Source organism: Megascapheus bottae, chromosome 16 (genome assembly GCF_031878675.1).
Source record: "Megascapheus bottae isolate mThoBot1 chromosome 16, mThoBot2.hap1, whole genome shotgun sequence".
NCBI classification, from domain to species: domain Eukaryota; kingdom Metazoa; phylum Chordata; class Mammalia; order Rodentia; family Geomyidae; genus Megascapheus; species Megascapheus bottae.
The window spans coordinates 20322836-20345422 of record NC_143524.1 but is presented as its reverse complement, the minus strand read 5'-3'; the positions used below and the strand labels follow the sequence as shown (position 1 = coordinate 20345422).

The 22587-nt window shown below is 37.8% G+C and overlaps 1 protein-coding gene across 2 annotated transcripts in view; it reads left to right on the top strand.

The window, feature by feature from the left end:
* Cd44 (CD44 molecule (IN blood group)) overlaps window positions 1–22587 on the top strand; it is an 82621-nt gene that overhangs the window by 40996 nt on the left and 19038 nt on the right. Inside the window, exons 4-12 of one of the 2 annotated variants that reach the window (XM_090347888.1) lie at window positions 2316–2387; window positions 4060–4278; window positions 7730–7849; window positions 10291–10419; window positions 11631–11756; window positions 14857–14970; window positions 15407–15523; window positions 18700–18828; window positions 20489–20617. In XM_090347888.1, coding sequence (XP_090204014.1) covers window positions 2316–2387; window positions 4060–4278; window positions 7730–7849; window positions 10291–10419; window positions 11631–11756; window positions 14857–14970; window positions 15407–15523; window positions 18700–18828; window positions 20489–20617 — 1155 coding nt within the window. The remainder of the gene's footprint in view (window positions 1–2315; window positions 2388–4059; window positions 4279–7729; window positions 7850–10290; window positions 10420–11630; window positions 11757–14856; window positions 14971–15406; window positions 15524–18699; window positions 18829–20488; window positions 20618–22587) is intronic. The other variant, XM_090347886.1, reaches the window with a different exon arrangement.

Genomic DNA, 22587 nt, shown 5'->3' with positions numbered 1-22587 from the left:
CACTACCTTATGGAGAAGGTAACTGTAACCCTTCTATAAATTACCCTGACAATAAAATAACATTTTAGAAAAAAGTAATGTTTTCCACATTGACTCAATGTTCATATGGTTTCTTTTATATATTTTCTTTAAAGAGAATAATTACTGATCAGTTTTATGTGGTAGGCAAAACAGTGGTAAAAAAGAATCAGATGCTGATTTTGGTCTTAGAAGAATTAATCTTGTTGAAAAATAAGACTGAAAATAAACTATAAAAGAGGAAAAATATTACGAAGGATAAATAAACTCTAGATGGTTTGGCTTAGAATTAGATGATAGGGTTAATTCAGATAACAATCTTGAAAATCTGTTCCATGAGAAGGATCTTTTAGAAAGATCCTTGAACTCAAACTAACTTGAGAACCAGTCAGATGCTCAATTCCCATGTGGAAACCTGTATCCTCCATACTGTTGAAAGGCACAAAAACCAACTGGATCTTAGCAGAAACTCAATACTGAGACTTGTGCTCAGATCTTTGTGCTCTCATTTGTCCTTTTTACTCTAAGTGGGAGTACCACTTGAATCATATGTTGTCTTTTTACTGGTTAATTGGGGATAAGAGTCTCACTGACTCTTGTGCCTGGGTTGACTTTGGAGCATAACTATTTCAGACCTCAGCTCTCTGCAGAGTTAGGATGACAGGTGAAAGCCACCAGCTTTCAGCAGCAGATAGCTTCTGTCACTTTAAAATCTTATCAGTGATTCTGTGGCTTACAAATTAAAATGACTTGCCTTTTTTTTTTCCTGCCACATCTTTCAGCTATTAAGGCCCCCTCATAGGCTGCTGACTCCTGTGTAAGAACTAATTCTTCTAATTCTTTTTTTTTTTTTTTGTGGGTCATGGGGCTTGAACTCTGGGCCTGGGCACTGTCCCTGAGCTCTTCAGCTCAAGGCTCCCACCCTACACTTGAGCCTCAGCCCCACTTCCTGTTTTCTAGTGATTAATTGGAAATTATGGAGTCTCATGGTCTAGTGATTAATTGGAGATTAATTGGAGTCTCATGGTCTTTTGTGCCCAGACTGGCTTTGAACCTTGATCCTTACATCTCAGCCTCCTGATTACAGGTGTAAGCCACTAGGCCCTGCCTAAGCTGCTTTCAGAAGGTAAAATTCTAGGGCATGGATTGAACCGATTTGCTCATACATTCACTCATTTATTCAACAACTCTATGAGAATGTTTATTGAATACTAGAGGATAACTAATAATGGAGAAAGGTACCTTTCTACCTGGCATCCCGAGGTCAGTGGCTAGGCTAAATTAGTCATGTTTCTCATGGCCATTTTGGTGCCACAAAGCTCCAGTTGCTGAGAATATAGATTATCAGGAGCCCCATTTTTGTGTCATTAACAAATATTTGGGCTCAGAGACATAATAGTACAGTGCTCATTAAAGAACAGTGAAGAGTTTTGTAATGAGGCCTCATGATCTGACACTGGAGCATGAATCTATTGATTGCACATTTGGGTCACCATCCATCTTGGCATCCTTGCCTTCTTTATAGAAGTTTAGGTGAACTGGAGCATGAAGAGGTCTGGGTGAATACACTGTACTAGCATCCCTGACCTGTTCCATTCCATTATGACTTACCTCCAATTGCACCAGAATCCAGTGCACTGCACTCCCTGTGGTTGTTTCACTGTAAGGTTGACCTTTCATTGCTGGCACCAAAAAGCCACAATTCAACACTTGGACATCAGAAGCATCGGGAGATACTCAGGTGATATTCTCAAGACAAACAAGTATCAACACCTCCCAATCTCCCCATGGTTGATTGTAGTCCTTATTTCAAAATAAAAAGCATTTTGGAGAGTTTTCTGCAAAAACCACAAAGACCTAAATAAATATTAGTTATAGCCTAGCGCTAGTGGCTCATACCTATACTAGTAGCTACTCAGGAGGCTGAGATCTGAGGATAGAAGTTCAAAGTTAGCCACGGCAAGAGAATTGGTGAGACTCTTATCTTCAGTTAACCACTGGAAAACTGGAAATGGAGCTTTGGCTTAAAGTGGTGGGATGCTAGCCTTGATTAAAAGAGCTGGGGAACAGTGCCTAGGCCCCTCAGTTCAAATCCCATGACTAGCAGAAAAAAAAAAAGCCAAAAGTGACATTGTGGCTCAAGTGGTAGAATGCTAGCTTTGAGCAAAAAGAAGCTCAGGGACAATGCCCAGACCCTGAGTTCAAGACCTAGGATTGGCACACACAAAAAAAATCGAATGAAAATAAATTTTGTTCATACTATTTTTTTTTGCTTTGTTTTTTTTCCTTCTCCACAGCTCCACTTGACAAAGAAGATTGTGCCCCAGTCACAGACCTTCCCAGTTCCTTTGATGGACAGGTTACCATAAGTACGCATCTTTTCTCAGCTTGGTTGACTTTTTCCCCGTTGTTGGGGAGGGCATCTGGTGTGTTCTCCATGCTTTAACTCTGAATAGAAGGTCAGTCATTTCCCTCGGGCTAGGGAAGGTTGGCTGTGACTCAGGGTTCCTTCCTCTTTTACTCCTTTGGCTCCACACCACTCTCTGGCTCATAGCAATGCACAGTCACTTGGAAACCACTTTCACATTCTTAGGCATATCTGTGTACTCCACTATAGTGTATTCACTTGATAGAATTGGTCTCTTCTCTTCTATGGAAAGTACATTTATTTTTTTCGAAAAGGAACCACATATGAGCCTGTAATCCTAGCTACTCGGGATGGTCAGATCTGAGGATTGCAGTTCAAAGGCAGCCTGGGTACAAAAGTTCATGAGACTCTTATCTCAAATTAACCACTAGAAAATCAAAAAACAGAAGTGTCGCAGAAGGGCTAGGGTGGTAGCCTTGAGCTGAAGAGCCCAAAGACTGTGCCAGGCCCAGAGTTCAAGCCCCATGACCAAAAACAAAAACAAAACAAAAAAAACAAGGAACCACACAGGCAAACCAATAGAGGCAATCTTAAACATCAACTGAAATCCAAGAAAAAGTAAATGATACTTTTAACTTCATTTTGCTTAAGTATATGAGCTTGAGCCATGTTCTGTGTTAGAGTGCTGGACATGAGAAGTATTCTGGCTCTAATTGATAAATGAAATACCATGCTCATCTTAAACCATCTTAATTATCCTCAGAAACATGCATATAGTAGTTAAAGAAGACAGAAAATCTCAACCAGAACTTTCAGATAGATCAACCTATTTATACAATCTACTCTTTATAAATTGCTTGGTACCAGACATTTTGTTACAATAATCTAAAACAGATTAAGTCAATAAAATTTCACTTGAATCAATATTCAGTGTTCATCAGTAGGGATGAATCAATTTCCTTGTTTGCCTGTAGACATTGTTAGAGTGATTCAGTTTATATTCTATTCATAGTTCCACTTGAATAAGCTAGGTAGTTCTACCAAAACAGTTGAGCAGAAAACAAGTTTAGCAAAATGCACATTAAATCCTAAGGTTGATTACAAAGGGTGGCAAGGGCTCTGTCAATATCTAGACACAATGATGTCCTAGTTAGGAGCGGGTATTTGATTAAATGGACAGAAGTTATCCCTAAGAAACAAAAGTTACTTCTTCATAGATTTGCCACTCCATCTTTATCAGTGTTATTTGTACATGCAAATCTTTTATGGAAACAGGAGTTAGTAGCAATGATGTTGATAAATACTTGAGAAAGGAAACAAGGAAGCTTGTGGAGAACCATTTATTGAGCATGGACTCATTTTGAACACTCTGCTGAACATATTAGTTATGATGTGTCACATAAGGCTTACAGCAACACTATGCAGAGAGGATATCTTCACTTCATAAGTGGGGAGACAAGCTCAAAATGTACCCTGTCGAGAGCTACATGGAGGTTGAATTCAAAGTCAAGGATTCTAGTTTCCAGGGATAAGAATCATATACCAACCACTATATCTCACCTCTAGATAGGTGGCTGTTCTTCACCGTCCAAGCTATATCTCACATAACAATCCATAGAGTTTTCCATACTGAGAAAAGATGAAGTTCTGAAAGTGCCTTCTCTCTCCTCAAGCTATTGTCAACCGTGATGGCACTCGATACAGCAAGAAAGGGGAGTATAGGACGAATCCAGAAGACATCAATTCTACTATCATAGCTGAGGAAGACCCAAGTAGTGGATACACTGAGAAGGGAACTTCAGAAACCTACATCTTCTCCACCAACCTTCCTGTTACACACCCAAGCCCAGACCAAGACAACACGGTTATCTATGAGAGCACCGCAGCTACCAGTAAGGAGAACATGTTCTTGTGTTTTCTAATATTGATTCTTTGCAAAACATCTGGGTCCTTCCTAAGTGACATGTACCCCAGTGTTGGTTTTCTCCTCTTTATAGATATCTAGTCATGAGTGCCATTATTAGGGAAGATGACACATATTCATGTTGTGCCATTGTTTGTTTGTTTGTTTGTTTTCCTTTCATTTACAAGGCTTTTCCTTGCCTTCACATTAGCTGTACCATATTAGGAGCTTTTTTTTAAAAAAGAATTCTTTATTCCCTAGTTCCTATGGTGATGGTCATAGTTCAATAGAGAAATGATTTATTTTGTTGATAAAACAGGGAGGTTTTTTTTTTTTTGAGAAATAATTTTATTTCTGCTCGTCTCTTTCCTGTTCTTATCCGTCATTGGTAAGGTGGTTTTCATGACATCTTGCATTCCACAGGCTCTTTTTCCCCTCCAAGCTTTGTGGTTTTTGTGTTTTAGTTTGGTTTATACTCAGGTTATTGGTTGAATGTATTATTCAGTCATGTTTATCAGCCAAGTTTACCTAAACTGTTTATTTGGTTTTAGTCCAGGAAAACATATCTGATCAAATTAAATCAGCCAAAAAGGTCGATACTGCAGTTGCTTGGGGAAGGTCATTAACACTCACTTGGTGTATGGGACTAATGCATTAGTTTAGAGACTGGTGAAATGTAAATAGTTAATTGGATGGCTATGGGTTTGTGTGCCTGGAATACACTGGAACTATGCTGAAGCTTTCTGTCTTACCTCATTCTCTCTTACCTGACTATATTTCCTCTAGGGTTCATTTTAAAACAAGTTTCCAGATCAGCTGTGTGAATTCTGTACAGGATTATTCATACCCTAAGATGGCAAAAATATCTTGAGTGGATTTTCTCTTCTAGATGCATCTCTTGACGGGTAGAGTTCTGGCTTCTAAACTAAAATTTACTGGCGTGTGAACACTCATAGTGGGACTTTTTTTTATCCCTTGTTACCTAGCATGTAGGAAAATCTCCATAGTACATTTCATTTCATTTAAAATTGTTTGCTCAACAGCGTTTCAAATTTCTGCTAGCAGTTTGCTCTGATCATTCCTGATACGTGCTTTGAATAAAACCATGCGTGGCTAAACAGCTCGTGCTTTCCAGGCCACTGGCCCTCTGGAGATTGCTTTGCCTTGTTTGTAAGTCTTGTGGGCAACATTTCTCTTGGGAGGCTATTAGACAGAAAATGGGTAGTGCTGTTGTTTCCTGACTACTCTGTGGGTTCCTTTAATGCAACCATAGAGCTTATCATTAAGATGAGTAATTTTGTCAGATGTTGGCAAACACAATAATTACTGGTCTCAGCAAGAAGTTGAACAGGTCTAACCTAAAATCCTATTTCCCACCACAGAAGAAAATCTTGACAAAATACATCTTATGAGGAAATTAATATCCTCCCACTGGCTCCCCCATCCTATAGCCTATATAAAGTAGAGTGTTTTAGGAAAGGCACTTAACTAAGTTACTTATAATAGTTAAGAAGTTCAAAGACACATTTGCCCATCGGGATAAGTCCAGGGCTAAATAGTGGGGAAGTTAATAAAGCACGATAGGAGTCAATAAAGTAGTTCTAAGTAAATTCATTCATGCAAAAAATATAAAAATAAACCCAAACAAACAAAAAAAAATCAGAGAGCAACTTAAACAAAGCAGATGACATAATAGAAAGAATTCACACTGATAATTTCCTGAATAGAATCTTGTGTTTTCTGTGTGCCACAAGGAGATTCCCAAAGCCTTATCACAGACTAAGAGCTGGGCCACAGTAAAAGGGAGTGATTTGAAGTCCTCCCTAATGCATGTGGGAGGGCAGAGGTCAAGAGAAGGGCTGGCTGAATATGTGGACACAGCCCATTTTTGGCCCTCCTGGCTCATTCCTTCCTTCAAGGGCCTCAGTGGGTGGCAACGGGGAAAGCTAGCGCAAGCAGCCATCTGTGTAGGTTTGAACTTTCCTCTGGCTGTTTATAATAAATGTTATTTTTGGAAGAACCCTGCTGGAGGGGTGTCATCAGCTTCCTACTCTTGGTGATCTGGAAATCTCTGGGATCAAGAAACCTAAACTAATTCAGGAAGCAGACTCCTGCTTTGGAACTCTTTATTTCCTTGTCTTCTGGGTGTCAAATGAATTTTTTTTTTTTCCCCTTGGCATGGCTTCCTTGGGTGGAGCAAATCGGAAACTCCTCTGGCTAGGCTGTAGCTTTTTTGTATTTTTTTTTTCTGTCATACAACTCCTTTTAGGAAAACAGCAATAATGTCTTTTTCTCTTTTGTACTTGAATGTTGCATTATTTTCTTTTTCCCTAGTGTGCTGGAGAGAGGGTGTCACGAACTATGCCATGTTTGTTTCTGTGATAAAAATTGGGTGTCTTTGGTCTTTCAAGTGGATGCTCAAGGTTAACATGGCATCAGGAGTGATGTTCTCTCTGTTCTGAACTAATGGGTTCTTTATAACATAGACCATTTGGCTTTTGGTATGCATAGTCATAAACGTTTTTTATCTGGAGCTTATGGACTTCCAATAGGGTTTATTAGATATTCAAGAACCACCAGAAATACTGTGTAAACCATTAAGTGTTTCTGTGTACAATACTTTTTGAGATGAGAGAGTACAACTTAGATGAGCTTTTCAAAGGAATGTATGCCTTAAAATGTTTTTGTTTATGTTTCAATCTCAGCTGGTTTAGATATTTATATGGATCTCTCTTTTTTTTTTTGCCATTCTGTTTCTGTAGGGAAACATTCTAGACTCAAGTCCAACTTGAAAGTCAAATGAGAGATTTTTTAAAATTTAATACCTCTTCTCTAATTTGAGTAGAGTTCAATATTTATTTTAACCTTGACAACTTTGTGTCTTTTCTGGGAATGTATACTGAACTAGAATCAAAAGTGACAGAAAGTTATAGATGAATACTTCAGAAAGATAAATCTAATTTTGACACTTTCAATACACACCCTTTCCAGTTCTTAGTCATATTTAACGTTTGCTTGAGTTTGACAGGTGTGGGTGCAGCTTTGAAATTCCAGTTTTTCCAAGTAAATTGGGTAGAATGCTAGAATTGGCCAGAAGATACATAAAAGCATATCCCCAACGATCCTCCAAGCTAGGTGAATGAAAACAGCTTTGTTTTAGGCTGTATAGCCGAACTTCAGTTCATGGCTTAAGAGTCCCAGTCAAGAAAGTATATTTCTTTTCCATCACAGAGTGAATTTGTGCTTGAGTTTTCTCTGGTCATGGTTTTGGGGAATTCAATTTGAAACGAGATATATTGAATTTATACCCTTGATGCTAGGAGACAGGAAACCAACTAAGCCTCCATTTCTCTGTTCTAATCTTTGTTCTGTAACACATGCAGATATTATATACAGAGAGAAAAGTTTCTTACTAAATGATATTTTCATAATTGATCCAGTTACTTCCACTGTGCACTCAAACAGTCATGCAGCAGCTCAGAAACAAAGTAATTGGATGTGGTTTTGGTTTGATAATTCACAACCTAAGACTCAAGATGTCACAACTACAGCAACCACAGGTAAACTATGTGCCTTTTGCTTATCGTTTTTCCTGAATCCCAGGTCCTTCATTGTTAAGGAAGATGCCTATTACTGTGCTATTGGTACGGGTAGGGTATGGTACCATTTTGTCTATCACAGAGGGTTTTGGGTATGGGGATACAATCAGATACCCCTAAATGCCCTATGTTCCTGCTGGAAGTCATATATATATATATGAATTATGTTTCCTTCAGTCTTTTTTTTTTCTTTTTAAAATAGGTCCTTGAGCTTGAACTCAGGGCATGGGTACTGTCCCTGAGTCTCTTTGTGCTCAAGGTTAAAATTCTACCACTTGAGCTGGGAGCCACTTCCAGCTTTCTCTGAGTAGTGTATCTCCTATTCCTTCTTGTAAAGTTTTCAGTGTGTCGACTTTTACCTTGAGGTCTTTGATCCATTTGGAATTAATTCTAGTGCAGGGTGACAGAGAAAAGTTTCATGGACTTTTCCTGCCTGGGCTGGCTTCAAACCATGATCCTTATAGCTCAGCTTCCTGAGTAGCTAGAATTACAGGCCTGAGCCACTGATGCCCAACTATTTTAGAGTCTTTAATTAGGAGATTCACTTAATAAATATCATCAAGAAAGATGTTTATCGAAAGTGGCACACTTCTGCATTTTGCTAACTGAATTATCACTGGATAATATTTACGTTTGAAAATATAAGCTTTAGACATTTATTTAAAGACTTCAAACCTTTACTATAAGATATAGGAAATGATTTGATGCTCTAGGTCATTAACAAGTAGATGTTTGGCTGTTATCTCCAAATTCCTGCAAAGTATTTTAATTTCTGTGTTTAAATGGGTGGGGGGAAGGAAGACGCTATAAGGATATCTTCATTTGTTACCTTTTGTTGGTAGACAATATGTCATATTTTTAACTAAATAGGTATATATATATTTTTTGCCAGTCCTGGGCTTAAACTCAGGGCTTGAGCACTGTCCTTGGACTTTCTCAAGGCTAGACCTCTACCACTTGAGCCTCAGCACCACTTCTGGCTTTTTTCTATGTATGTGGTACCAAAGAACCGAACCCGGGTCTTCGTGCATGCTAGGCAAGCACTCTACCACTAGGCCAAACTCCCGGCCTCTAAATAGGTATTTTTTTAAGAAGGGAAATAATAAAGATGGAAATGCCCTTTTGTGTGTGCTTATTATACAAGACATTGAATAAATGGCATCTCTTCCTCTACAAGTAAGGAAAACAGTGTGGATATCTTGCTATAGTTACCATATCACAGCTATTATGATCATGTTGAGGGTAGAAAGCTTACAGAATGGAGGAGAGTTAATAGAATAAAAATGTTAATTTTTAAGTATTTTCAATGTTTATCTTCATAAGACAGATATTATAAAAGTAAAGGTCTTTGGGGCTATTCTTGCATCATTTCTGGGATTTTTTGGTAACTCAAAACAGAAGTGTCACTCAGTTTCTCTGCTTGAATTTATCTTCTCATGGTGGTCTAGTGTAATATTCTCCTGGTGAACATGATGGTGATGAATGGTAGTCTTTGCAAGTTTTCAGATGAGGATTCTTGCTTCTGGTCTTATTAGTGGAATCATTGGGGTCACTTCTTCTCTGTCTTTCCTGGTTTGTTGTTGATATGCAAAGTAATTGTGGGTAAGGTTGCTAGAGAATTTAAAATCTAAGTGGAGAAAAATGGGAAGGTGTCTTCTTCAATCTTTTATTTCCTGTGGCATTCTTCTTGCAGTTTGGGATTCCTGGGATTATGTGCCTGTAACTTCTGGCAGAAATATCATACGCTGAATTCTCAGAGGATGATATTGGTTGGCCAATATAGATTGTGTAGCTAATGGAAGGGCTAGGCCTCTAAGAAGCTGGGCTTGCAAATCATAAATGCTCAGATCTGGGAAGGATCTTAAATGAAGAGCTTAGTCAGCCCTTTCAAATCATTTAATATCCTAAACGTTCATATTAGATAGTGCCAATTATTACTCTTTAAAGAATCAAATATTTGGAAAAGCATCCATATGTCTAAAATTCTTATGATAGGTCTTAATTTATCCTTCTAAGAAAGGACACAATAATACCCTCACCATTTTTACATTATAGATATAAAATTTTTAAAATGCTCATAATTTCTTTGATACCTTTCTGTTGCTAATTAGCTTTGGACTTCACACAAGTCAGAAGCTCTGTCCAGCACGTCTTTTCTGTATTTAAGCTAAAGAATGTTGCCAGATGATAATGAAGGTCCTTCTGTCTTGGACATCTTATGAACTCAAGCCTGAGCTTCTGGAAGAAATGCAGTATCTTTGCCTTCTCTCTTTCTTTCCACTATCTATGTTAAATATAGGTGATTCTCTTGAGTGGTGAAGGAGTGAAAGCAGTTACAGTGGTGTTTCTATAGGAACTGATAATTAACCTTTCAATCATCAATTCAATCATGGTTGTAACAGCCTTGGTGAGCACAAGGAGTGTAACTCCTGAAAGAACAACTGAGAGGCAAGAAGCCCACCACTGGCTTTCATGGTTGTTTCAACCATCAGAGTCCAAGAAACATCTTCCTGCAACAACAAAAATGCCTGGTAATGAGTTATGGTTATCTTATGTTTCTTTCCAGTATTTAATTAAATTCTCATTAACTTATAAGATGTTGTTAGAGTTGAAAGTCCATTCCGATCTTAGATGGTTTGGAATAATTGTGATGTAAGGGCTGAATGTTTCATTACATGGCACTAATGTAAGTTTCCTGTTACTATTCCCTGGGATTTTTGTACACCCAAGGGGTTAATTTGAAAACTTGGAAATGGGAGTAGGTTTCACTTAATAAAGAAACAAAACTCGCAACTCTGAAAGATATTTTAAGATTACCAAAGTCATAAAAATGCTTTTGACTTTAATAAGAAAATAAAATAGCATACCTATATCTAGTAAAATAAAACAAAATTCCATCAGGGAAATTATTTCTGGGTAAACATTAATAGTATGGAAAACAAATGGTCATTCCATAAGGTAGTTTGAATCACATATTCAAAAGTTAAAATCTCTCTTTGGTATAGACACATTTTCTGCAGTGATCACTAAGAAGAGATGGACGATTCCCATCTTCTGGTTGTATGATTGTACCCAATAAAGCAATGAGAAGGCTTAAACATCTAAACTGTAGTCTAGTTTTATCAGCCATTTTGGTTGTCTAATAATACCTGGAATGATTTTTGTTCATTGTTTACTTTCTGTTGCTTATGCAACAGTTTTGTCTGGAATAGCAACATTGCTTCCCTTTGTACTTAGAGCTACAGTAATCTGATACTAAAGAAGATTTTAAATGAGTTACCAAATTAGTATAAATGCTGATGTCGAGTCTAGTTTAGGTTAGATCTCAAGGTTTCTCTGAAGAGTCTTGACAAAGAAAATATGGATGTATAAAACATTCCTATTCTCTTCTTGACATCTTAACTTTGATAGAATATGCTTAATGAGCTACAAAAAATGCATTTGGAAGCATGGGAGAATTTGAATTGGAAATTTTTATTTTGTTTTCCTTTTATTTCTTTGGGGAGAATGATGTCTGTATTTACTTTTTAGCATCCTTATAGAGCATGCTCATCTGTAAAGACAATAGCCAATTTTTTGAAATTTATATATTAGTTGAAGACCTATGAACTTACAAGTGAGCGCTCTCACTTTCTTCTTAAATTCCTGGGAAATCCATGCTACCTCTTGTACCTGACGTTTTCCTTTATCACATGGGTTGCTTGGCATCTAGCTCATCCACTAATGCAAGTCACCACAACAGGTACGGAGTCAAATACCATGTCAACAGGCTGGGAGCCAAATGAAGAAAATGAAGATGAAAGAGACAAACACATCAGTTTTTCTGGATCAGGCATTGATGATGATGAAGATTTTATCACCAACACCAGTAAGAATAATAAATTACAGTCAAACCATGTATACACTTAGAGTTATCCAATCTAAGTGACATCTAAAAGTAGCTCTCATGGGAAATAACTAATGAAAAAATTAAGGCGCCTTAAATCTCTCTCTTAGTTTATGCCTGGATGATATGGTGAAGGAAGAAAAAAAGTTTGAATGAAAGTCAAAACATATGTGGAAGAGAAATGGGGAGAGTATCTCTCAAAATTTTATATGATGTATGTGTTTCCTGTTTGGTTTATTACTAGCATCTCTGGCTAGAAAGCCTCTTTGAATTATCAAGTGCTATGAGGGAATGGAATATTAAAACACTGCAAATAATATGCATTGTATACCTGCTGTGCCAGATGGAAAGCTTTGGAAGGCTTTGCCTGAAAAGATCATATAGGCTGTTGGAGGAAGAGACTTGAAGAATATGATTTTGAGGGTATCAATGGAAAAGTGTAGGTCATCCTGCTTTGAAGGTTTTTTTAAAAAGGTACTGGAGTAGCTTAAATCACTGGAACCAGAATGCAAAATTGCTTTAGTTCATCAAAGGCTGGTTGAGCTCCAAACCCAGAGGGGTTTTTTTGTTCGTTTGTTTTGGTTTTGGTTTTGTTTTTTGTGAGTCGTGGAACTTGAACTCTGGGTCTGGGCAGTCCCTGAGCTCTTCATCTCAAGGCTACCACCATATCCTTGAGCCACAGCACCACTTCTGGTTTTCTAGTGGTTAATTGGAGATAAGAGTCTCAAGATCTTTAGTACCTGGGCTGGCTTTGAACCGCAATCCTCAGATCTCAGCTTCATGAGTAGCTAGGATCACAGGCATGAACCACTGCACCCTGACAAACCCACAGTTTTAACAATCCCACAGTAACCAATTTAAGAAGACGTTGACAAGTACAGTGAAGTGAAGGTCATCTCAGCTTTGAGACTGCTAATTACTAAAAAGCAGAGTGAGCTAGAAACCCATGGCTCATGCCTGTGATCCACTCAGGACATTGAGATCTGAGGATCATAGTTCAAAGCTAGCCCTGTCAAGAAAGTCCTTGAGACTCTTACCTCCAATAAATTAATCAGAAAAGGCCAGAAGTGGCCCTATGAGTCAAGTGGTAGTATGCTAGCCTTGAGAACAAAGAGGTTCAGAAACAGTGTCCAGGCCTAGAGTTCAACCCGCAGGACTAGGGGGGGGGGGGAATAGTAGCTTGAAACCACTGTGTAATAGTACGTAAACTTGTGGCAATTATAACACTGTTTGAGAATAGAGGGTTGGAGATAAACCATTCTAAAATTTCTCCAGCTAATAGCTCCCTACACATGCTCATAATGAAGCCATATGTGTTTGTAATCCTAGTTTCTCAGGAGGCTGAGGCCTAGAGGAGTTCTGGGAAAAAGTATGTGAGACATCATCTCTAATCAGTCAGCAGGGAGACATGGCTCAAGTGGTAGAGCACCATTTATAAGCAAGAAAACCAGTAGAAAACCAAACAAATACACAAAAAAGTCTCCTTATGATGACTAAAGATTTTGCTTTACAGTGATGAGAATCTTGAATCGGAATCACAGCTTGACTTTCCCTTGAGTCAGGATACATGTCGTGCTGTATGAGCTACCTCAGGTTATAGAAATTCTGTCACATTGAAACCTATGAATTTCATCCCCAGGTGAACAACTCACAGAGACAAAGACACCTAGTAACTATCAAATACCTTAACATTAAAGACATCTGAGCACATACAACAAGCTATTCAAGATGAACTTGATGTTTATATCCAAAATTTCAAGCTGTTCTTAGACACCTGTTTAGAACTTAGTTTAGATCATTTTTTAGTAACTTCAGAAAGAATATTAAATAACCCAATAAACCACTAGAACTTTACTGATGCACTGTTTCCTGGGTTCAGGATGTGATCTGATCAAGCATTGTAGTTTGACCTATTAGAAAAGATATATTCTTGACACCTGAGAAATTAAATTCTCCTTGGTGCCAACCTCAAAAGACCAAGTGCAAATGAGACACCAGGGGAAAAGCTTCATGTTATATTTTCATCTCTATATTTTCCAATTTCAATTCACTTTTCTGTTTAGTGTCAATGCTTATAATTCAACAAGATGACCTCTTTCTTTTGGTGGGGTGGGATAGTTACTGCTTATTCATGGTTCATGATTGTGCATTTGAATTCTAAAGCCATTCTACAGTGGTTTTCTACTATTTGGTTATCAAAGTAAAATTTGAACAAGCTAGCTTCCTGGTTTTCAGCAAAAGATTTTGGTTTTGATTTTGGTCTCGATCCTCTATCTCTTGTTCTGGTCCTTATATTTTAGAAGTCAATATCAAAACACGGGTGGATGTATATTTTATTATTATTACTGTTGTTGTCTTTATTTGGTGCACTAGTCTGATGGTGTTGGTTACTGCTCGTCTTTTTCTGTTGAGGGTATGCATCTTGACTTTCTGTCATTGGCTATGAATGGCTTGTTCCTAATATATTTGGTATTTGTTGAGAATATCATTTGTGTTTGTGATATATCCCCAAAGATGCAGCTCAATCTTCTGGTTCTTCTAGATATTCTTTCTCAGAATTATCTACAGGAAAGCTCTGGCTGCTCAGAACTTTCCTGACTAAAATTATTAACAAAATCGTGTTCGTCGTGCAGTAACTTGCAGGTATCAACCTGTTTGGCCTGAAGATCTACAGCTAGCTCACTTGTTCTTGATACCAAGATGCCTTGGGTTTGAATGCAGGCACCCCCTAGTCTGCATGAATGGGAAAAGCTGAGAATGTCTTCTGCTCATGTTGGTGGAGGGCTGGTGTTTTTCAAAGCTGTTCTTCCTGGTGTATGATCTCTTTAGTGGCTTTCTCCAGAAGATCTCATGTTCTGAACTCAAGATGTTCTGTGACAGAATGCGAAGGACATTGAGATGCTTAAAACTGTTGAGAATCAAGCTGGACGCTCTCTTTCCTTTCTTTCCATTTCCATGCAACCATCTATGCATCTCGTATAGATGAATCTCATAGACTTTGGAAAAGAAGAATGTGTGGAACATGTGGTTGGAAGCTCAAGAAATAACATTGTCCTAATTACTTCAATCATCATTATCACAGTTTCAGCCACTCCATGGGCTTCTACCCACACAAAACAGAGCCAGGATCCCACCCAATGGAGGCCAAGCCATCCAAATTCAGAAGTACCACTTCAGACAGCCACTGGGATAACTGGTAATTGCTTATGCACAATTCGTTGAAGGTCTTTGCCTTTGAAAGCCTGTGATGCTTCAGAGGAAACAGTGGGAAATTTCGTTAATGTCACAAATTCTCAGCTTTCCTGAGGATATTTGGTTCCATGTAGGAGTCATTTATTAATCATACTATCTGGGCACAACGTATTCTAATGGTACTTTGTTATCAAAATGAATATGTTTGAATGGTTTGTGGTGCTGTGTCTGAAAGAGACAAGTAATCAGAAAGAAATTTCATGCCTACTCATTAGCTCTTGGGAAAGAATAGTGAAACCACCCAGGCCTATTGAGAGTTCATTTTCATAAGTGGTGTTTAGACAAACAGCTGCTAGATTGCATATACTTTAATAGAACAAAAGAATCATTCAAGGTTGGTTGATTTAAAAATTACGGTGTATTTAACATAATCACAACAGATATAGACAGAAACAGCACCAGTGCTCAAGAAGAAAGCCAGACCATGGAACTACAGCCTCCTCTCATTCACCATGTACATCAGGACGAAGAAGAGAACCCACCTTCTGCAAGCACAAGTAAGAAGGATGATGGACAGCTGTTCTGGTTTACATGAGTTAGTGAAGGCATTCAAGAGACTAGGCAAGACCTTGGTTAGACAATGGCCATATCTTCAGATCCTGAACAGGGAGCAAATCTGCACACAGTTTGTACAATTGGAAGAGAAATGTCAACTTGTTAGTTTTCCCTTACAGGCCAAACTACTGACAAAGTAGGTCTGAGCTCTAGTGTTTCTTTGAAAGATTCCTAGAGACTCCGTTTGGATGAATTATTGGATGAATTATGTGTGTTTATGGTGCATGGTTTCATTCAGTGCATAGTAGTAGAATTTGATTTCTACAAAGATTGATAATAGGGCCAGGAGTTTGGCCTAGTGGTAGAGTGCTTGCATAGCATGCACTAAGACTTGGGTTCAATTCTTCGGCACCACATACATAAATAAAAGCTGGAAGTGGTGCTGCGGCTCAAGGGTAAAGCTCTAGCCTTGCGAAAAGTCCAAGGACAGTGCTCAGACCCTGCGTTTGATGATAAATCCAGTTGTTCCTCCCCCCGCCCCATTTTCTTCCTTATTCTGTGGGAGAATGGCATCATCTGTATTTGTTGATGGAAAGTCAGTAGCTCACGGGGGTCTCTATTTGAATTCTTCAACTGCCTTACTTCTGTTTTCAAGCCCTGTAACTTGGGGAAGGCTTTTGATGCTCTTACTATTTTTTTTTTCTACTACATAAAACAGCTCAGTTTTTCTAAAGCAACTCAAGTCTTACAATAGGACTGTGTAGATAGACAAGAAAAAAAAGTGCTCTCCTTTCATTTCTTCTTCTGATAGATGGTTATCTTATTTGGAATAAACCAAATTCTCATTTGAGAAAATAGCCTGTAGCATTTATACAGCTTCAACCATAGTGGTTTAACTAATTCCATAGCCTTCAATATTTCTAAAATGAAAAAAAAGTAGGAAATAGGTATTTGGTTGCCAACAAAGCTTTAAAATCCCTGGTTTAAGGGATGTATGTAGACAACCAAAGAAGAGTTGAGTACATAGGTTATTAAATCCTGGGTATTATACTGGGCATACCCAACAGGCTAGATCTCCCTTTGCTCATATTAATAGGTTCAATATATGCTTAAGGATTAGGGGCTGAGTAATGAAGGACTATTCTGATAGGAAAAAGAATAGAGTCTAAAAGTATTTTGTAGAATAGGATTTAATGCCAGTCTCCTTCAGCTTCTAGTAGTGTATCTTAGGAATTATTCTAAGCAACTTGTGCTTAAGCAGACAGCTACTTAAAAACCATGGAATTAACAGGCCAAATGGCCAAAGGTAGTGTGATTCAGAGACATCATTACAAGGGGATAGTTGAGAATCCAGATATAATGGAACCTGACAAACAGAAGACAGTAACCACACTTGTAAAAGTTCTGGCTGGTGATCTCTGAACTTCATTATTGTAACAGAAATCCTGTCCTCTGCTAGCCTATTCCTGTCTACACTGGCTACCTATAAAAGTAATGAGGAAGGAGCACGGAGCTGTTGTGTGTTTGTATGTGCACACATGTGCTGGGTGCTTTTTAATTCAAACTTTGCATTGTATAGATCGAAACAATTCTCTTTTTTTGTAATCATATTCAGGGATTTCCTTTTTATTGTATTTTCCTTATATTTAAGCAGTTGTACAAAGGAGTCACCATTGAACAAATAAGTTTTGAGTCCAATCATCTTGATCAGTGTCACCTCTTTCTTCATTCTCCCTCATCCTTGCACATTCAGGGATGTTCTGACTGTATTATTATCTGGAGATAGTGACTTAGTGTTAGCTGCAACTTACAACTTTAGCTTCACCCTTTTTCCCCCTCCTTTCGAACTGCCAGTTAATATCAGGAATTGCTTGGCTAATACAAAGGTTAAAACGAGAACAGTAAGTGTCATATGCTGTTATCAAATTACCCATATCATTTTCTAAATGCAGCCAGTTGTCCAAGTCACTAAATTAATCTGACTTGGCAAGTTTATAGGCTCTTATTTTTCCCCTGATGAACTCGAAATGTTCTGTGAGTTGTTAGAGAGAAAATGTCAGTGGCTTTCTGATGTTTCCCTAAAGAAGCCTGATGGAATTTCATCCTGTTCATTTTCATCTTTTTTTAAACAGTGCTTGGAAGTTCAAAGCTGTAATACCAAACTCTCTAGAATAGTGTTTTTCTCCACTGAATTATTCTTTAGAAGTGATCCTAGCAATTTTGGATGGTCCTAGGCATCACCCCAATGGTGATGCCTGGGTCAATGTAGTGACATGCTAGGCAAATCCATTGCCGCCATGTTTCTGGGGAGATCACAAGCTGTCCTACAATATGCCTCCTCTTCCAATCCTACTGAAACCAAGAGATTATATTTTATTTTTTTTAAGTTATATATTTTTTTATTGTAATTAGTAAAAGGGTTACATGATATTTGCCAGATAGAAGGTGCATTAATTCACATACATTGATACCCTTTCACATGTCTTGGTACCCGTTTCCCTCCCCCCCCACACCCCTCACCCGTCTTGGTTTTCCCCCCTTCCCTATCAAATTTCAAATATCCAAATACAAATAAATTCAATATATCAGATAACAAAGTGAGATACTATACCAATATGAGATAACCAAGGGACAGCAAAGGAGATGAGAGACAACATAGTACATTAAGGACAACAATCATTCATTATATGGCTTTTGTTTCACTATCCTGGAGGTCCTTTCAATTAGCTTCACATTATATGTCCTTATGTATCAAGATTTTGCTCTATTGCAAATCTCTGCTAGTAGAGCCCAGATTATATTTTAAATAAATATTTCTCTCCTGCAGAATCTGTGAGGTTATGGACTCTAATAAGATAAGGATAATTCTGGGAATTAACTTTGTGCTGCTCTGGTTACATGCTTTTGAGCCAAACAGAACGTCTAGATCCTAACTTCTCCATATGAAAAATTAAAGGAATGGAATATTCTATTTCAAATTTCCCTTTTAGAATACCCACTAGCTTTTCTCCTGGTTATCTTCTATTTCTACCACTCTTTTTTCCCCATTTGTGTATGCCTTTAAAGTAGAAAGATATACAAGGTTTTTTTTTTGTTTTGTGGTTTTGTTTTTTTTTTTTTTTTTTTTTTTTGGTGAGAAATGGACAATTCTGGCTCATGATTGACATTCTTCTCACAGCCTGGACAACTCCTAGTAGTACCACAGAAGAAACAGCTACCCAGAAAGAACAGTGGTTTGTGAGCAGATGGCACAGGGAATATTCCCAAACATCAGGAGAAGATAATCATGCAACAACAGGGACAACTGGTAATGGATGGCTTAACAGGCAAACACAGGTGGAAACTTTCTTTTGAGTTAAATGTTGGGCTTTGAGCACATTGAACGGAAGGACATTGGAGGAACTGTTATAAGATACTGGGTTTCTGAATAAATTCTGTTCCATTAGCTATAGAAGCCAACTTTAAGTGCTCCTGACAAAACATCTGAACAGGAACAGCTATAATCACATTAAAGAAACTGAGAACATGGCCTCCAAATGAGTCAGTTTCAGATCAAGTTGTGAGATATCTAGATCCAGTGAGATTATAACATCTCACTAGACTAGACCTTGTAAAATAATTCTGTTTTGTAAAATCATCTATTATATGAGTCTACCTTTTCAATATAGTTCTGTGAAACAATAGGATTGTAAGAAAGAAAGAATTCTATCAGAATGCTGGAGCCTAAAAAATAGGTCTGGGGACCAGGAGTTTGACCTAGTGGTAGAGTGCTTGCCTAGCATGCCTGAAGACCTGGGTTCGATTCCTCGGTACCATATACATAGGAAAAAGCCAGAAGTGGTACTGAGGCTCAAGTGGTAGAGGTCTAGTCTTGAGAAAGTCCAAGGACAGTGCTCAGGCCCCAAACTCAAGCCCAGGACTGGGAAAAAATATATTTAAAGAAATGGGTCTGGGCAGTATGAGAGCAATGTTATTATTTGGAGTTGTGTTAATATCAATTTGGTCATTTTTCCTTGAGTATGCCATTGTTTTCTCAGATTTTGAAACAAGTCTCATTCTCTACTTTAGAGTTATAATACTGTAGATATTGTACTTAACTCTTTCTATCATCTCAAAGTATTTCAAGCTTCTATGCATGATCCTTTTGCTTGTGTGGTAAAAGTAATGAGATACTCTCTGCCTCATGATGAATCTGACTTTTGTATTCTTGCTTGGTATCCCCAGGACATATTTCTGTTTCCGTTTGTACTACAGATTTCAATGTATAGTGTCTTCCTAGTGCATGGCAATTTCTTGGTGAATTTCTAGTAGAACAATGCATTTGGTGACTGGCTATGTGGTAGATCTCTTGCTAAGGGAATGCTATTGTAATCATTTCTACCTACATTTCTCCAATGGCACAGAATGAAGCAAAAACTCAAGCTACATTCTCTCATCATTATTCACAAAAATAAATCTCTTTGGTGGAAGGTAGTGATTCTCATCAATACAGTCATACTTCCGTGATAAAGGGCAACTACTTTCATGTTTATCACATTGGAAATTATTACTTGATTTCTTCTGTACCTCATTAATAGCCTGCTGTGCATTTTGCTGGGATGTGGTTGTATCAGAGGGACATCATGTATTTTGGCTTCTGTACTTCTATAGGGGACTGTGGCAACATGGGTCAAGAACTACTTCTTCATCTGCCTTTGAGGCTTCTATTTCATCTCTGTCCACTGAAGAATTAACTATTGCTGTACATACTCTCATTCCTGTGCTGATTGCCAAGAAAATGACCATAAATGAACCTAAAACAGGTCATTTTTATGCAAGTCCTTTGCCCTCAGTATTAGAAAGTTAGTTTCATTATCTTGTCTAGAGAATAATTATATATACATGCATTTATATACACATATCATTGTATTCCTGGCCAAATGTCAATTTACACTTTGATAATTGCTTGAACTGCACTATTACAACAGCTTCAGCCTACCACAGCCATCCAAGTCAAAGAATGACCACACAGAGTCAAGAGGACAGTTTTCAGACTGGTTTCTTCAGCTCAGTCTCACATTCAATGGGACCAGGTCATCAAACAGAAGGAAGAATGGGTAATAGCCTCTGAAGTTTTTATTTGTTTTTTTAATATTATGGTTTCGGAATCAACCATGTGACTATTTTCCTTAGAAATATACCCATAGTTTTAGATCAGTTTATTTTTCAAAGGAACTTGAAGTTCCTTCCAAACTTAGTTTTCTTGAAAGGAATGTTCATCTGAAAATGAAATCCTGAGGGCAGAGTGAAGAATTTGATAGGATAGTTTGGCTCATAAGAGTGAAGGAAAGGGTAGTCTTGCAATTTCATTTCCATTTACTTCTAAGTATATAGTTTTCAAGAGAACAAAGTGATGAATTCCATGATTATCTCCATTATAGACTCCAAGTTATAGCTTGTCTTTGGTAGAGAAAGCTGATGGGTCAAAAGGCTGGTGAGGAGTTATCCCAAATATGAAACTAAAAGACTGGGAAAGTCTTACACATTTAGGAGTAATATGTTACAATGATTTAGGATTTAGGCCATTCTTGGCCTTTAGTGAATGTTTTTTTAATTTAATAGGTGAAAAACTTTTACATGAGATGAAATTCTTAGTTTTTGTTTTTAAATAGCTTTTGTTTTTATATTTACTTACAAGCAATAGGAGAGTGAGGGAGAAAGAAAAACATTAGTTATAGTTGAACAAGAATGGAAGATAGAACTCTTGACCCACTGAATTTATTTGCATAACTTTTATATTTAAGAGGAATTTCCCCTTTATGATAGCAGGTAATAATTTATCTGAGAGAAACTTTAAGAACTAGTACAGTTAGTGTCTGCATTAATAAGTTTAAATATTTGAGCTTCTCACTTTACTTGTGAACAGAATTTCTTTGCTTTTTTTTTTTTTTTTTTTTTGCCAGTCCTGGGCTTCAGCTCAGGGCCTGAGCACTGTCCTTTGACTTTCTCAAGGCTAGAGCTCTACCACGTGAGCCTCAACACCACTTCCGGCTTTTTTCTATGTATGTGGTACCGAGGAATCGAACCCGGGTCTTCATGCATGCTAGGCAAGCACTTTAACCACTAGGCCAAACTCCTGGCCGCTTTTTTTTTTTTTTTTAACAAGATGCTCTGGTCTCAGAAATGTAACAGTTCTAAAAAGGAAAACAAAAAAGCTAAAACAAAAGAGCTAAAAGAAGAAAATTATCAACCAGGATATAAACCTCACAATGTTAGTCAGCAATTATTGTGAAAGTGATGTTGCCAGAAATTTAGTGTCAACAATCCTAAAGAAATTCAATTCACCCTGCATCTTGCAGAGACCACTAAAGAAAGATGATTGGATCTGATTTTTGAAAAATAGAAAAATAGAAAAGACCTATGTAGTCAATAAAAGGTAGTGGGAGGAAGTCTATAAGGAAGGCCACAAGGGAAGAAAAGTCAAGTCATGAACATGCCAGAGTGAATGTATCCAATTATCATAAAGGAAAATTGAGTTTGAATGACTAGGTTACTAAACCTAGTCAGTGGTAGATGCTGACACAACACGTATTTTTATGCATATGGCTTCTGGACCCATGATGATGGCCATAGTAGAAAACCAGGCCCAGGGGGTGGGGGAGCCCTCAGAAATCAACACTGAGTTTGTATAGTGAGGAAGGATGGATTAATACAATTGACTTCAACTATAGACATCTCCTGTAGAAGGAAGATGAACATGTGTTCAAACACAAGACATTTTCTGGCAGAATACCCATTTGGAGTCGTGATCTGAGTTAGCCGGGCTTTCTTCTTTGATTGTAGGAGTTAGCAACACCTTGTTATCCAAAAGAGATCTTGGTTCTCTTTTAGTATACAAAGGCTACCATGAAGATATGGCTGCGCAATGTTCCACTGCTTTCTGTTGAGGTCATTTGAGGCTGGACACATCATACTAGATACAGTGAAGTGGGTGGGTTTGTTAAATCATGGAGCCAAAAATATTAATGGCACTTCTGAACTGTTTGGCTTCTATTTCACTTAAGACTTATTTCAGCAGAATAAATCT